At 34.9% G+C, this 17,898-nt stretch overlaps 3 protein-coding genes across 3 annotated transcripts; all 3 read left to right on the top strand.

Moving 5' to 3' along the window:
* Positions 1-344: 344 nt before the first annotated feature.
* On the top strand, positions 345-1,672 carry LOC141826463 (zinc-finger homeodomain protein 2-like). Its single transcript, XM_074713711.1, has 2 exons — positions 345-697; positions 766-1,672. Exon 2 carries the CDS (start codon positions 780-782, stop codon positions 1,599-1,601), a length of 822 nt encoding a protein of 273 aa, XP_074569812.1. The 5' UTR covers positions 345-697; positions 766-779; the 3' UTR covers positions 1,602-1,672.
* Positions 1,673-2,930: 1,258 nt separating this feature from the next.
* Positions 2,931-8,065, top strand: LOC141826464 (glutathione S-transferase zeta class-like). The gene is made up of 9 exons (XM_074713712.1): positions 2,931-3,138; positions 3,223-3,279; positions 3,390-3,475; positions 3,571-3,642; positions 4,791-4,844; positions 4,941-5,016; positions 6,513-6,574; positions 7,282-7,341; positions 7,711-8,065. The coding sequence occupies exons 1-9, from the start codon at positions 3,054-3,056 to the stop codon at positions 7,813-7,815; spliced, it is 657 nt and encodes a 218-aa protein (XP_074569813.1). The 5' UTR covers positions 2,931-3,053; the 3' UTR covers positions 7,816-8,065.
* A 530-nt stretch (positions 8,066-8,595) lies between these two features.
* On the top strand, positions 8,596-17,379 carry LOC141826482 (glutathione S-transferase zeta class-like). Its single transcript, XM_074713734.1, has 9 exons — positions 8,596-8,756; positions 8,869-8,925; positions 9,040-9,125; positions 9,220-9,291; positions 11,550-11,603; positions 11,700-11,775; positions 15,770-15,831; positions 16,555-16,614; positions 17,002-17,379. Exons 1-9 carry the CDS (start codon positions 8,672-8,674, stop codon positions 17,104-17,106), a joined length of 657 nt encoding a protein of 218 aa, XP_074569835.1. The 5' UTR covers positions 8,596-8,671; the 3' UTR covers positions 17,107-17,379.
* Positions 17,380-17,898: the final 519 nt, after the last annotated feature.

The following is a 17,898-nucleotide window of genomic DNA, read 5'->3' as shown; positions in this document are numbered from 1 at the left end:
AAGAAAAGAAATGATCAAACAAGTTTGTTTGTTTGCTTGTTTGTTTATTTGCTTCCATCTCCTCCTACACAAGCAGAGAATTAAGGTGTGGTGTGGGATTTGCAGCAGTAAGCAAAGCAAGCATAAATGCATGCTTCTGCCATTTCATTTCCTACTGAGGAAATTCTGGTACCCAGCTTTCTTCGAGTTCCTCAAATTCAGACTGTGGGGACTGTTCTGTTCCTGTTCCTGCTACTGTTCCTGTTGTGCCTCTCCTCTGACACTACACACACTCTCTACTTCACTGTCTCTCTCTCTCTTTTGAGCTTGATTCCTGATAGTGCAAGCAAAGCAAAGCAAAGCAAACACCCCACACTTTATTTTGTTCTGTGACAACTCCCTAAGCTTTCTTTGTTTTCCTGTCCTGTAAAAATTTTTAGTGCTCTCTCATCTCTTTCCAACCTTTGTGCTCCCTTATTTAGTGTCTCACAACCCCTCTCCATTCCTCCCCAATCTTTCTCCTACTTTTCTCTTCTTCTTCTTCTTCTTCTTCTTCTTCTTGACCACTTGCATGGCTCCGAGTTTCATGGACTCTGCGTGTTGTTTGATAATGAGATGGAGCATTTGAATCGAGCTCTAGGCGCTGCTGCAGGTTCTTGTTGTTTTCGCCATGGATGAAAGCCTAGCTAGCTAGCTAGTCTCCCTGTCTTCTCCTCGAGTAGGGCCTTGATTGATTGTCCATTAGTCTTTGTTTGTTTGTGATTGTGTGGCTTTTGCTTCTGTCAGGAAGAGCACAAGGAATGGAGCTTTCTGGACATGGAGGGGAGATGGCAATCCCAATAAGCAGCGTCCATGACAGTCCTCCTCTGCATCACCACCAGCATCAAGTACTCTCCAATGGCCCTCCTCCACTGCTAGTGCTGCCCGTTGCCAGTGGCGGCACGGAGGAGCAACAGCAGTGCGGCGGTAGGAAAGCGGCGGCCAGGTACAGGGAGTGCCTGAAGAACCACGCGGCGGCCATCGGCGGGAACGCGACGGACGGGTGCGGCGAGTTCATGCCGAGCGGGGAGGAAGGCAGCCTGGAGGCGCTCAAGTGCTCCGCCTGCGGCTGCCACAGGAACTTCCACAGGAAGGAGGCGGAGGGCGAAGAGCAGCTGCCTTCTCCGCTGGAGTACATCCGCCCGCTCAGCCTCAGGGGGAGCGACGCCAGGAAGGTGGCGGCGCCGCACAAGGCGGCCGGGTCTGCCCCCCGCCTCCTCCTCCCCGGCCCCAACCACTACCACCAGCTCCTCCCGCGCGTGGTCCCGCACGGCATGATCATGCCTCTGCAGCAGCAGCAGCAGCAGCAGCAGACGTCGGAGTCGGAGGAGATGGAAGTGGCGCGGCCGGCGCTGATGATGAAGAAGAGGTTCCGGACCAAGTTCACGGCGGAGCAGAAGGAGAAGATGCTGGGGTTTGCGGAGAAGGCCGGGTGGCGGCTGCAGAAGCAGGAGGACAGCGTGGTGCAGCAGTTCTGCCAGGAGATCGGCGTCAAGAGGAGGGTGCTCAAGGTTTGGATGCACAACAACAAGCACAACTTGGCCAAGAAACATCCTCCGCCTCCTCATCTCTCGCCACTCTGAATTAATTAATGACCGCCATTGACGCCGCCACTGCATTGTACCTCCATTAATCCACCTTCTTCTTCTTCAATTCTCAGAGCTTAATTGGTAGATCGATCGAGATTGTCAAGAACTGGATTGCTACGTCGTCGCTCGTGATTTATATAACTCTTATCGAACATATATATTAATCCTACAGGGATCGACCCGATTTTTTTTTTAAAAGTTTTTTTATCAATCTTAAAATAAATCTAAAAGAAGAGAAAAATTAATTTATAGTACATCGGGATCGATCACGAATATCTAACTAATTATGAAAGTATTTTATATGTAATTAAATTGAATTAATTTGATCTTCGCGAGGAGAGTCGAAAATGGAGAGGCTATCCATTTTGTTTCATTCTTTTTTAATTTATTGTATAAAGAAATGCTCATCCTATATATATTTTTTACCTCTAATTTCATCCAAACAATACAATATTATTATTCCTTGCTTTTCTAATCTACCTTGTTATTTTTCCTCATTTATGCATTTATGTTGATGTTTCTCCTCTATTTTGGTATTTGAGTTGGCTTCTCTATTATTCATGTAAAAATATTTTTGAATCTATTCTTATTCTCCATAAAATTGGATTATCTATCACTATTCTATACTCATCTAGTTGTTCCTTTTTTAAAGACTATGAATTTTTGAGATCGAGTTAGAATTCATCAATAATAAATTTAATTAGATGATCCATGTTATATATAAAACAGTTGTAAACCCATAATATTTAAGCTTCATGACCTAGTTACTAAGGAGACCCGAGTTTCATATTAAATACATATAATTATTACTTCTCATTATATGCTTGACGTAAATGAGTCGAGATTTATAGTATTTAACATTGCTTGATAAGGTAATTAAGTCAAGTCCTATTTAAAATGAATCAATTACCTCAATGAATTTGAATTTAATTTGAACGTGATTCAGATGTTATCGAACTTTTAATTCAAACTTATACGATTATTTAAATTTTTTATATTTTAAAATTATTTAATTAATTATTAAATTTAATAATATAAATGTATTTATTTAATTTATTTTTATAATTTTATTTGATTATTCAATATATTAATAAAAATTTTATTGATTCATATTGTCCATAAATATTGAATGTGTTCAAACTATTGAACGAACAGTTCTCAAAAGATCTTCGGATTCGGCCAGACGTATCATCAAATTTCTAATAAAATTATAAAAGGATTAGAAGAATCTTAGAACATGAGCAGATAAAAGCTCCTTTATCGTGAATACTTGGTCGAGAATATCGATTTCGAGACTGTTCTCAGAATTGATTGCAATAGCCGCCCAGTTTTGTCTCTTTCTGTGATTTATTTTATTTTAATTGATGTTCCTGTTCGTTTTTGCGATCGTCCCTCTTTGACCCAAAATCCATTCAGTATTTTCCCTCGATTCTTCTTTCGCCGGCAATGGCGGAGACCGGGAAGTTGACGCTGTACTCCTACTGGCGGAGCACATGCTCGCAGCGAGTTCGTATAGCCCTTAATCTCAAAGGTAAAGTGTTCACCGATTGACCTTTTTTTTAAAATTTTTCTTGGGCGGTCGGAATCGGCGATATCGTCTTTATTCTCTTGATAGGGTTGGACTATGAGTACAAGGCTGTCAATCTGTTGAAAGGAGAACACTTTGATCCAGGTTAGGGATTCAATTCCTCCTCTAGCGATCTCACAGCAACTCAGTTGCTGCGCTGTTCGAGTGATTCCTTTTCTCTCTCTCGCGCATTGATTGTTCGTGTTTGACCTTAGAATTTGAGAAGCTAAATCCAGTTAGGTATGTTCCGGCACTGGTAGATGGGGATTTTGTTCTTGCTGATTCATTTGCCATAATTTTGGTGAGACAGAAGTTGATTCCTTTGCCCTGTTTAATTTCTTGTCAAGTTAGGTTTATTTTCACTCCAAATCTCATCTTTTTGTTGGTTTTATGAAGTATTTAGAAGACAAATACCCTCAGCATCCCCTGCTTCCGCAAGACCTGAAAATGAAAGCACTCAACATCCAGGTGAGTCACAAATGGGGATGTTATGAGTCTTGGTGCATTATGATATCTGATTCGAATCTGCTTGTCCCAACACCTAAGTAGCAGGATATTAAGTGGATTTATCTGTAAAACCAATCTGAGGTTTTTTTTTTTTTGGTTATAAAGTATTCTTTTCTTGCTCTGTTTCTGAATATTTTATTCTTAATTTTCAGTGTGCACTTTCAGAGTTTGAGTTTTTTTGGTAATTGAGTTGGATTACACATTCACATTTGAAGTAGTTTGAGACCTATCTCTACAATAACCAAGTGCCGATAGTGCAATGACAAATTGTTTTCTGTAAAAAAGAAAAGTCAGTTCGTGCTAAATGCTGTGTGCAAATGACCTTTTTCTTTGTTTTAAAGTTTATATGAACTATCGTTCGTATCATGGTACATTTCATATTACCATGTCATCGACTTGCTTGCCCCCTTTTATGTTTGTATTATTCATGCCTGTACTTGTATTGGTTTATTATAAATGATTAAAACATAAAGATAAATAGACTGACCATCCCTTGGCCTTCCGAGATCTCAGTTTCAATTGAATACACAATTGTGTATAATCACAATGGAAACTAAAAAAATGCTTTACAAACCAAAGGCATTCTATCGATTAATTTTTTGGAAACCTTAAGAACCTCCCTAATTAGTAATCCCATGAAGGTTTCAAGGACTCTGCTCAAAATGAGTATATAAAATTGTTCATGTCATACAACTAGTACAATTCATCATTCCTTCTTTTTTAATGGGTAAGTGGAATCAGTCAGGTCTATCATGGGTGGATTCATTCACTTTCTTATAACAAGTATCAAATCTAGATTTCTCTATCAAGGAGACAATCATCAACTAACACTTCAATTAAACTGTTTAGGTCCAGCATAAAAAAATTTATTCTGCACGTCTAATATCCATGTGTTATGTTTCAACTATTATACTTAATATTCAAATCTTAAAAAATTTCTTGAATGTGTTACCTACACTTGAGGTTAAGGTATGAGACAAGACGGCTCTTGTTCAGTTTGAACTTTGCTTTTTTGTTTGTTTGTGTGGAAAATACACACAGATTTGGAACTATCCTAGTTCATGCTTATACTTGCTCTGGTTAATACCATTTGATCTTTTTTTCCACAGATTGCAAATATTGTTAGTTCAAGCATTCAGCCACTCCAAAATACTAATGTGATAGTAAGTAAAGCGTTGTGCCTGCCCATTGGAAGATACCAAGTTAGTAAGACTCAACTCTACATATAGATAGGTTTTAACTCCACCATGAACTTGCAGAACTATATTGAAGAAAAAATTGATTCTGAAGCAAAACTTGCATGGGTGCAGCTATATATCAACAATGGATTTGCAGGTTGTCTTTGAAAACTAATAATGCTTCCATTGATATGATTTAATCCCTAGAATGATATGCTTTCTTGGAGTTTATGTGAAAAAAAAATTCATAGTTTCCTAATATCTATGGTGTGTTGCAATCACATAGCAAATAAGTCCTTACATAATTGATAATTAAAGTGGGTAATTATTATTATTTTTTTCTGATAAGCACATAGTCCATATGTAAAGGATAATTCTAGTTTCCTAATATCTATGGTGCTTTACAACTACAAAGCAAGTCCATATGTAATTTTTAATTGAAGCGAGTAATTATTATTATTATTATTCTTATAAGCAGATAGTCAATTATATAATTGATAATTGAAGCGAGTAACTAATAAGCATATTGCCCATCATATAATTGATAATTGTAGTTCCTAATATCTTGATAAGTTACAAGCACAAAGCCAGTCCATAAAAAGTTGATAATTGAAGTGAGTATTATTATTTTTCCAATAAGCGATAATCCATATATAATTGATAATTGAAGTGAGTAATTATTATTATTATTATTCTAATAAGCATAGTGATCTGTACAGTCTATTATAGTTGGATATTTCCAGTTTGCTCTCCTCAATTACTATCCCGAGTTCACTACACTTCCAATGAAGTGCCAATTCCAAGCACAACTTTTTAGCTCTATCATTTAGGCATCTATGGGCAACAAGTGAACAAACAGTTTGAATTTCGTGGACAATTTGCATTTGGTTCATGAGATGTGAAATCCCTTGATGACATCACATCACTAGACATGTGATTCTTAGCATTTATTTTTATTTTTTTATATATAGATAGACTAGTTTGTTTTCAAATGAATCTATAATTGAATTGACTGGTATCCAATATATTTCATGCTTAATTTTGTAAAATAGGAGTTTGGAAATATTTAACACTACTTTGTAATGTTCCTTTTCCTTACTAGTGAATAAGATTAACATTTTTCAGTATGAGGTTAAGTTAATATGTGAATTAAATTAACTTAATATTTCTTGCTGGAAGGTTAATATGTGAATAAAAGGAAATCAATTTGCTTCATCAGGATAGTTTTCTTGCACAATACAAGTTAAATATATTTTTATTGACACCCACATATAAATAATGCATCTGCTATTCTTTGAAGTGGAAAGGAATTCTTATTATTACTACGAAAATTAGGATTGTTGAACATGAACAATCCAAGATTCTGATTTGGTTCTTTTCTCCATATACAAAATTCTGTCAGATACAGAGTCAACTTGCACATTTTGTTGCCTTTATATTGAAACTTGAAAGTACTTTAAAATAAAATGGAGACAACTGCCTCAACTGACACATAGTTGTGTAACATAATGAACCACAATAAGCTGATGGAAAAATATGTATTTATGTAGCATGGTAATTTTTTCTCGATGCTGATAACTATGGGTGTTTGTTCATGTTTGATATTTTAATTCCTTTACCGTATGAACCTGTACTTAAGTTTGTTTTCTTCAGCAATTGAGAAACTGATAAAGGAAACTGCTGGCAAATATGCTACTGGAGATGAGGTCTATCTGGTTAGTCCAATATGATTTTCTTATATTGTTCTGTTGAAAAATTTTAACCGATTGTTTATAGCCATTTAAAGTGCTTAAGTATCAAACCTTTGGTGTAAGGCCAAATGTCCAAAATGCTGATAAAAACACAAACACTAATTATAAACTGAAGTTTTATATTCTTTTAAGTCATGGAATTACTTAACATCCTAAATAGCAACTTGAGGTCGAACCAATGTGGTTAAGAGCCCTTTAATTATTATTTTTCTCCCCAGAAACAAATTATATTCTTGTCCAAATGCAAGTCATATTTAATTTTTCCGGCATCCTTGGCTATGTTTATTTTACTTTTTTATAATTTGACATGTTTCAGCCTAGATGTTGTTCATGTCTTTAACTGTTAATCCTAAAAGCTTAAACTAGTAGGAGATGACCCACTTCATAAATTTGGATTGTTGAAGGCTACATGGGCAGGTGGATTGGTCTAAATTGGCACATCTTAACGCTTAACACATAAACTCATTTTTCACTATAATATATTAGTAACAATAGGAGGATTTGAACACATTTATTTTTGCTATGATACCTTTTAAGCTATGCCTCTGGTGAGCAATTATCCCAAATCTTAAGCCAATAAGAAAAGGTTCATTATTATGATTGCAATTGTAATCGGTCAGATATTCTAAAGTAAAATACAAGTGACGCTGCCTGATCTTTGTTACCTGCAGGCTGATTTGTTTTTGGCACCCCAGATATATTCAGGAACATCACGTTTCCAAATAGACATGGTAATTCTAGTCGGATAGTTTGTTTTTTTTCCTTCTTAATTTAGAATTACTGAAGATTTGTTATAACTCCAATTATCAAGCATGCTAGGAGGTATAAACAATTGATATCTGAAGGATCTAAATTTGGAGGTTATATGTATTTGTTTATGGTGGTTCTTTCATAACAACCAAAACATACATCATAAAACCCTCACTCTAGTGAAATATGTAGCTGAAACCAATAGAAACATAAACAAATAGGCCCAGAAATCTAGAGCCTACTTCCGAACAACTTTCGTAATTGGATTGAACCATTTTGTTGAGATTTGCATCAGCACCTGCATTTCATTTGATTCTTAACCTTTCTATTGTTTTGTTTTTTGGGTGAAGTCACTTTACCCTACATTAGCGAGAGTGAGCCAAGCATATGATGAGCACCCTGCCTTTCAAGCTGCCCACCCACTTAAGCAGCCAGACGCGCCGTCGCAATCCTGAGGAAAGCTCTGTTGCTAAATGGTATCAGATTGAGATCAAGACTGAAAATAAAGCTATCGATGGTCTGATTTACTTCCTAAAACAAAAACTATTTTGTAAGTTGAGCAAGAAAGGATGTATGCATCAAGAATTTGCAGTCTTGTTGGATAATATAAATACTTGTCGGTAGTAGTCGTAGAATGTTAATCTCCTATCGTTCTTCAACTGCACTACAAATGGTAATAGATCTATGAACTGTTTTAAACTGTCATACACCTCATTTCTTGTGGATCAATGCTTGTTCTTTAGTACTTGTGCCTGTTTTCAGAGCTATTTGAAATCTTTGGAAAAAGAGTCTGTCTTTTCTTGCAAATCTTAGATTTTATTTCAATTTTGATCAGATTTATATCATTTTTCACTTGCTGGATATTTGATTTACAGAATTAATATTCTGTCAAAATGATCTTTTGCTTATAAGATCCTTAGCTCATAGAAATAGCTACTCCTTTTATAATTGATATAATAGTTATTCATGCATTTGATTACAAAACAATTATTGCTCTCAATCAATATCAAATAATAAATTTAATCAAATTTCTAATAAAATTATAAAAGAACTAGAACAATCCTAAAAGCTCCCTTATTATATTTTTAATAAGAAAAATAATGTCGAAACAATTAATAATTTTGTTCTAAGAATTGATGATAATAATTTTGTTAACTCCATCCAATTTTAATTGTTGAAGTAGCCGCCGCACTTTTGTTTCTTTCTGTGATATCTATTTATTTATTTTATTTTAATTGATGTGTCTCTCCGTTTTCTGCTTCCGTCTTAGACCGCTCTCTCTGAGTCAAATCGATTCTTCTTTCTCCGGCGATGGCGGAGACGGGGAAGATCGCGCTGTATTCCTACTGGTTGAGCTCATGCTCGCAGCGAGTTCGTATAGCCCTTAATCTCAAAGGTTCGTGTGTTACTTCTTCACAATTGACTTCCTTTGAAGCTTCGGTTTTACTCCAGGTTAAATTTTTCTTGGGCGGTCGGAATCGGTGATATCGTTTTTATTCTCTTGGTAGGGTTGGACTATGAGTACAAGGCTGTCGATCTGTTGAAAGGAGAACACTTTGATCCAGGTTAGGGATTCAATTCCTGCTCTAGCGATCTCACAGCAACTCAGTTGCTGCGCTGTTCGAATGATTCCTTTTTTTTTTTTCTCTTGCGCATTGATTGTTCGTGTTTGACCTTAGAATTTGAGAAGCTGAATCCAGTTAGGTATGTTCCGGCACTGGTAGATGGGGATTTTGTTCTTGCTGATTCCTTTGCCATAATTTTGGTGAGACAGAAGTTGATTCCTTGTCATGTTTAATTCCTTGTCAAGTTAGGTTTATTTTCACTCCAAATCTCATCTTTTTGTTGGTTTTATAAAGTATTTAGAAGACAAATACCCTCAGCATCCCCTGCTTCCGCAAGACCTGAACAAGAAAGCACTCAACATCCAGGTGAGTCACAAATGGGGATGTTGTGAGTCTTTGTGCATTATGGCTCTGATTGCATGCATCCTTCTGTTCACTGCCGCACTATGATAAGCCTGCGAATCTACTTGTCCCAACATTTGAGTAGCAGGATATTTAGAGGATTTATCTATAAAACAAATTTAGATTTATGCCTGAAAGTTGGACGATAGAGTTATACATCTTCTTAGATAACAACTGATTGAAAAGTATTAGAAAAAGAAGCAATCTTATACATGGTATTCATTGACCTAGAAAAAGTGTATGATAAAGTTCCGATGGAAATTATGTGAAAATTCTAAAAAAGAAAGATGTTAGCGTAGTGTATATTGAAACAATCAAAGATGTGTATGAGGATGTAATGATAAAAGTGAAGACTCTATATGGATTAATTAAAGTGTTTCTTATAAAAATAAAATTACATTATGGATCAACTCTAAGTTCATATCTTTTTACACTAGTCATAAATGAACACACTGGACACTTCTAAGATATGCTGCTATAGTGCATGGTATTTGCAAGTGACATTATTTTAGTCAATGAAACACATAAAAGAGTAAATGTTAAACTCAAATTTTGACTAGAAACACTGGAAGTAAATAATTTTTGACTTAGTATAATAAATACAGAATATATGGAATTTAAATTTAGTAGTGTTAGACATTGCAAGACAATTTTTAAGATAGAAGATGGCGAGTTACCTATAATTAAGAACTTTAAGTACTTAGGATTGTTTTTGCAAAAGGATGGAGAGGTTGATAGAGATATTTTATATAATATACAAGCATGATGGTTGAAATATAAGAGAACATTAGGTGTTTTTTATGATTGTAAAGTACCTCTAAAATTTAAAGAGAAGTTTTATAAAACAATGGTTATATTTGTTATGTTGTATGAAGCTGAATGTTGGACTATAAAGTGAGCACATAAGCAAAAGTTGAGAGTCGCAGAGATGTGAATTTTAAGGTGAGTGTGCAGTTATGTGAGGATGGACAAAATAAGAAATGAGAATATTATAGAAAAAGTTGAGTTGTACCTATTGCGGGAAAACTCTAAAAGACACATTTAAGATGTTATGAACATGTACTTGAGCGATCAATAAATATCCCAATTAGGCGATGTGAGACTAGCACAAATACACACATTAGCAAGGAAGAGACATACCAAAGAAGACTTGGTTAACAACAATAAAATAAGATAAAATTCACTTAAATATAGATAAGGATATAGTAGGGGATTGAGTCCAATGGCGTGAGAGGATCCATATATTCGGCCTCATTTAGTGGGATAAACGCTTGATTGTTATTATTGTTTGAGTGTGTACTTTCAATGTTTATGGAGTTTTTTGGTGATTGAGTATGATTACATTCACAGTTGAAGTAGTTTGAGACGTATCTCTACAATAACCAAATGGCAATAGTGCAATGACAAATTGTTGTCTTTAAAAAAGAAAAGTCAGTTCTTGCTAAATGCTGTGTGCAACTAGCTTGTTTCTTTGTTTCAAGGTTTATATGAACTCTAGTTTGTATCATGGTACGCTTCATATTACCATGTCATAGACTTGCATGCCCCCTTTTATGTTTTGTATTGTTCATTGCCTGTACTTGCATTGATTTATTGGAAATGATTGAAACAATAGATAAATAAACTGACCATCCCTTGGCCTTCTGAGATTTTAGTTTCAGTTGAATCACACAATCATGTATAATCACGATGGAAACTAAAAAAATGCTTTACAAACCAAAGGCAAACTATCAATCTTCCTGTCACATGGAATTGATTTTTTGGAAACCTTAAGAACCTCCTTAATTAGTAATTCCATGAACGTCACAAGGACTCTGCTCAAAATGTGTATATAAAATTTATAGTGGTATACAACTAGGACAATTCATCATTCCTTCCTTTTTAATGGATGAGTGGAAATAGCCACGTCTATCATGGGTGGATTCACTCAACTAACACTTCAATTAAACTGTTTAGGTCCAGCATAAAAAATTTATTCTGCATGTCTTATCTATGTGTTATATTTCAACTATTATACTTAATATTCCACTTACAACAATTTCTTGAACTGTTATATCTTGAATGTTTCCTATACTTGAGGTTAAGCTATGAGACAAGATGGCTCTTGTTCAGTTTCAACTATTTTTTTGTATGTGTGGAAAATACGAACAGATTTGGAACTATATTAGTTCATGCTTGTTGTTGCTCTGGTTAATACCATTTGATCTTTTTTTTTCTCACAGATTGCAAGTATTGTCACTTCAAGCATTCAGCCACTCCAGAATAGTAGTGTGATAGTAAGTAAAGAGTTGTGCCTGCCTATTGGAAGATACCAAGTTAGTAAGGCTCAACTCTACATATAGACAGGTTGTAACTCCACAATGAACTTGCAGAAATATATCGAAGAAAAAATTGATTCTGAAGCAAAACTTGCATGGGTGCAGCTATATATCAACAATGGATTTGCAGGTTGTCTTTGAAAACTAATAATGCTTCCATTGATATGATTTAATCCCTAGAATGATATGCTTTCCTTGGAGTTTCTGTGAAAATAATTTCATAGTTTTCTAATATCTATGGTGTGTTACAACCACGTAGCAAATAAGTCCTTATATAATTGATAATTAAAGTGAGTAATTGTTATTATTTTTCTGATAAGCACATAGTTCATATATAATCAATAATTGCAGTTTCCTAATTGGCAAGTCCGTATGTAATTTATAATTGAAGCATTTAATTATCATTATTGTTTTAATAAGCACATGGTCAATTATATAATTGATAATTGAAGTGAGTAACTAATGATCACATTATCCATTATATAATTGATAATTGTAGTTCGTAATATCTTTGATGCGTTACAACCACAAAGCAAGTCCTTATATAATTGATAATTGAAGTGAGTTATTATTATTTTTCTAATAAGTATTGTCTATGTATAATTAATAATTGAAGCGTGTAATTATTATTATTTTTCTAATAAGCACGAAGACCTGTACAGTCTATTATAGCGGACCATTTTCAATTTGATCTCCTCAATTAGTGTCCCAAGCCCACTTGCTTCCAATGTAGGAAATCATTGATTATATGGTTCTTGCTGGAAGGTTAATATGTGAATAGAAGAAAATCAATTTGTTTCATCAGGAATATCAAATGATTTTCTTGCACAATACAAGTTAAATATATTTTTATTGCCACCCACATATAAAAATGCATCTACTATTCTTATTCTTACTACAAAAATTAGGTGCCCATGCAAGCATATGTTCTATAATGGTGAGACAGCCACCTGGTATGGAGCAAAAGTAGTAGTCAATTATCACTAATGTGAAAGAAGAGTCAGAGAACCCACAAAGGAGTGATATAGCATCACTTTTCTCATGCCCAAAGATAATATTCCTTCGTAGATTTGACAACATTACATGAAACTCAACTTTCTTTATTTGAACTATTGGGTGTATCCTCCTGTAAACCTTGTCTTTTAGTTTTGGATTAGAAGCATTTAGATGGATCAGTTAAATATTATCTAGTTGGCACCTTCAGCACAGGAGGTTGGGAAAGTTAGCAAGCCACTTGAACCAAAATAGATTAGGGTAAGATGTTCTATGAAGTGAATATATGTCTGAAAGGATACATTTAATTATCAGAGAATGAGAGAATGATGAATTAACATGATTGGCAAAATTGGTATCAACCTCAGATAGTTAAAAGCAAACCCTATTACAATTGGTAGCAGATTGATATTATAAGTGCAATCAGAATAAATGGAGAAAAAAATAAAATAATTTCAAGCATGGTATAGGAAAAGAAATCCAAAATTGGATCCATGTTAATAACTGGATCTTAATTATTATCTATAATATAATAACAAATAATAGAATTAATAAAACTAAATTGGAGCTCATTTCCTAATATGAGATTATCTGTTATTGTCAGATTTGTATTTCAAGCTAATATTGTTTAATAGAATTGCTAAATAATATATGATATACATGCTATATCCATTAGACTATTAATAGATTATAAAGTTGTTAAATCATATTATTGTTTAATGCTAGGTTTAGCAATAATCCTACATTATTAATAAAATCATATTGTGTATTGCTCCATGGGATAAATTCAGTTGTGATTTTAATTGTAAAGAGGGTGTTTGGAAAGGGTATTAATCAAGGTAAATAACGCAGTTTATTTTTTCAAAGAAAAATTGCTTTAAGTTTTAGTTGTTTTAAAGTTCTATATTTGTTTAACTTTTTCATAAAATTGTTTAGATTTTTTAGAAAGTTTGTTGTAAATTTGCTAAAACTTCTCTGTGAATACTCACAAGATTCCCAATTTTTCTAGTCTCGATCTAACTCAACTGATTCATATTGGTATTAGGGTTTTGACAATCATTAAAGTAAATGATTTACAATCCTTATATATATATATAGAGGTTCTAAATAATCATTCTCTAGTGCAAGGCTCAAAATCTCGAGTCGTGTCGAAGTTTTGATCTTTAGTTGGAATTCAATTTCATATCGACGTTTCGATGCATAGTGTCAGTGACGGATTGAAGGTGGAAGGAGGAAGAAGATGAAACATAAGAATGGGACATTGATGTTAGGATCGGTTGGTTCATAATTTAAGCTAGAGGGGGGCTAATTTGGAAGATTTGCTGCCAACGAATAGTGTTAGGATCGTTTCTCGAATTTTTCTTTTTCTTGATCTTTCTCTGCACAGAGATTAGCGGAAGCAAAAATATAAAAGAGAAAACAAGAGATCAACGCTAACCCGGTTTGTTTACTTGGTATCCACCTCCGCAGAGGTGACTAATCCAAGGATCCACACGCACGCACACACCCGATGCACTATGAATCTTCTCCTTCTCGAAAACCCTCGAAGGCGGAGAAACCTTTACAACTCTTTTGATCTCCTCAAAATGATATGAAATAGTGTTTGAGAGGAGAGGAAGAAAGCAGAGAATGGAGAACAAACAAGTTCTCAGAAGAAGCACAAAGTAATAAAAGAATAGCGAAAAAGATGAGTTGTTCTCGTGCAGGCTTCTTTTATATCTCTGCAACATCAGTCGACTGCTGGCAGGGCCAGTCGACTGATGCCTTCAATCGGCAACAAAATCTTGCATTAAAGTGCATTAAATGCTTGCCAATTTTCTGCAACGTTCAAATCACAGTCGACTGTCCAAGACCAGTCGACTGGCAACAGTCGACTCACCATAACACCAGTCGACTGCCCAGTCGACTCCTGTCTTCCTCTGGCTCGACTGATTTTTCTGTGTGCGTCTGATTTATGAGCAGTCGACTGCTGGCAGGGCCAGTCGACTGGTGAAGCTGAAAAATCACATTTCAGCTTCTCTTGACCTAGACCTCGGCCTTCAAACATCTCCCACAGCCTCATGCCTTCCCTGCACTAGCTTGAGATGCTTCCATCAGCTTCGTCATGTCAAGTCCTTGCCAAGACTACCCACTTGGACTTTTCCTTGCCAAGACTACCCACTTGGACTTTTCCTTGCCAAGACTTCCCACTTGGACTTTTGCTTGCCAAGACTTCCCACTTGGACTTTTCCTTGCCAAGACTTCCCACTTGGACTTTTCCTTGCCTTTTGCCAAGACTACCCACTTGGACTTTTGCTTTGCCAAGACTACCCACTTGGACTTTTCTTTGCCAAGACTACTCACTTGGACTTTTGCTTTGCCAAGACTACGCTTGGACTTTCCTGCAAACTTGCATCACACATGTTAGATCACAAGTATTGCCTAACTTCAAACATGGTTTAGCCAAACATTGAAACTCAATGCACTTGGGGCAAAGATTGCACCAACATCAAGGTCATAATGAAATTCATATTGGACTACTTTGTTGAAAGATTACCAGGATTACCAATTTTCCATGAGTGGCATGCAAGAGAATTTTGGAATAGTTCTCTTTTTCAGCTTTAAACACACTTAAATTTCCAGAAAACTTATCATTATTTTGTTTCATTCTGTTTTTTAGTAAAATATCTGTCATGTTATCTCTCTATTTCACACACACACAAACCACATTCAATTAGTCTTTCACTGAGACACTAAAAACAACCACATGTAAGATATTTTTATTTTTATTTTTATTTGTTTCTTGAAGAGTTTATGTGCTTCTTGTTTTCGCTCTTTCTCCAAGATTCTGATTTGGTTCTCTTTTCTAACACCATATACAAAATTCTGTGAGATACAGAGTCAACTTGCACATTTTGTTGCCAATATATTGAAACTTGAAAGTACTTTAAAATAAAATGGAGACAACTGCCTCAATTGACACATAGTTGTGTAACGTAATGAACCACAATAAGCTGATGGAAAAATATGTATTTATGTAGTTGCTGTTGCATGGTAGTTTTTTCTTGATGCTGATAACTATGGGTATTTGTTCATGTTTGGTATTTTAGTTCCTTTACAGTATAAGCTGTACTTAGCTTTGTTTTCTTCAGCAATTGAGAAACTGATAAAGGAGACTGCTGGCAAATACGCTACTGGAGATGAGGTCTATCTGGTTAGTCCAATATGATTTTCTTATATTCTTCTTTTGAAAAGTTTCAACTGATTGTTTATATTCATTTAAAGTGCTTAAGTATCATAACTTTGGTGTACGACCATTTGCCCAAAATACAGATAAAAGCACAAACATTAATTTTAAACTGAAATTTTATATCCTTTGGAGTCATGAAATTACTTAGATATCCTAAATATACCAACTTGAGGTTGAACCAATGTGGTTACGGGCCCTTAATTATTATTTTTCTCCTCGCATGCACATTATATGCCTGTCCAAATGCAAATCGTATTTAATTTTTCAGGCATCCTTGGTTATGTTTATTTACTTTCCTATAATTTGACATGTTTCAGCCTAGACGTTGTTCATGTCTTTAACTGAGTGACTGTGAATCCTAAAAGCTTAAACTAATTGGAGATGACCCAATTGATAAATTTGGATTCTTGATGCCCCTTCACACACATGAGCAGGTGGATTGGTCTAAATTGGCACGTCTTAATGCTTAACACGCAAACTCATTTTTCACTATAATATATTATTAAAAATAGGAGGATTTGAATACATTTATTCTTGCTAGATATCTATTAAGCTATGCCTCTGGTGAGCAATTATCCCAAATCTTAAGCTAATAGGAAAAGGTTCGTTATTATGATTGCAATTGTACTTGTTCGGATATTCTAAAGCAAAATACAAGTGACGCTGCATGATCTTTGTTACCTGCAGGCTGATTTGTTTTTGGCACCCCAGATATATGTAGCAACATCACGTTTCCAAATAGACATGGTAATTCTAGTCGGATAGTTTTTTTTTCCCCTTCTTAATTTAGAATTACTGAAGATTTGTTATAACTACAATTATCAAGCATGCTAGTAGGTATAAACAATTGATATCTGAAGGATCTAAATTTGGAGGTCATAGTTATTTGTTCAATGGATGTTGTCTTTCCCCACCTCTCATTTCATAACAACCAAAACATACATCTTAAAACCCTCACTCTAGTGAAATATGTAGCTGAAACCAATAGAAACATAAACAAATAGGCCCAGAAATCTAGAGCTTACTTCCGAACAACTTTCGTAATTGGATTGAACCATTTTGTTGAGATTTGCATCAGCAACTGCATTTCATTGGATTTTTAACCTTTCTATTTTGTCTTTTTTTTTTGTGAAGTCACTTTACCCTACATTAGTGAGATTGAGCCAAGCATATGATCAGCACCCTGCCTTTCAAGCTGCCCACCCACTTAAGCAGCCAGACGCACAGTCGCAATCCTGAGGAAAGTTCTATTTCTAAATGGTATCAGATTGAGATCAAGACTGAAAATAAAGCTATCGATGGTCTGATTTATTTCCTAAAACAAAAACTGTTTTGTAAGTTGAGCAAGAAAGGATGTATGCATCAAGAATTTGCAGTCTTGTTGGATAATATAAATACTTGTCAGTAGTAGTCGTAGAATGCGAATCTACTATCGTTCTTCAACTGCACTACAAGTGGGAATAGATCTATGAACTGTTTAAAACCATCATAAACCTCATTTTAGTACTTGTTTCTCGAGGTCACTTGCTATTTGAAATCTTTGGAAAAGAGTATCTTTGGTTAGATTTTTACAGAATTATTATTCTGTCAAAATGATCTTTGCTTATAAGATCCTTAGTTCATAGACACAGCTACTTTATTAGCTATTCCATTTATGATTGAGATATTAGTTATTTATGCATTTGATTTCTTTTTTTTTTTTTGCCATCTTCTTTTATTGATGTTTTGTTTGCCTAATCATAATTTTTACATTCAAATGTCATTCCAAAATTGTCAAATGTGATATATTAATCGAATTATGTTTCCTTTGCCTTGTATTATTTTTCACTAGTCTTATGCCCTGTATGATATGCATCCTCATCCATGTAGACATTGTCATTGACATCAGAGGAAGAGGCTGTTAGGAGAGTCAAAGTAGTTGTCCGATAGTTTAAATATGTTTCTATAACTATGTTGGGTCAAACATTTAATAGAAGCTGTTAATCATCAAATCAAACTTCATAAGAAAAAAAATGATTAAAATCAAATGAG

Source organism: Curcuma longa, chromosome 4, assembly GCF_044706935.1.
Source record: "Curcuma longa cultivar G26 ecotype Majalengka, Jawa Barat chromosome 4, ITB_CL_G26_1.1, whole genome shotgun sequence".
Classification (NCBI taxonomy): Eukaryota; Viridiplantae; Streptophyta; class Magnoliopsida; order Zingiberales; family Zingiberaceae; genus Curcuma; species Curcuma longa.
Note: the sequence above shows the minus strand (reverse complement) of the source record. Positions and strands in the feature narration are given on the sequence as shown.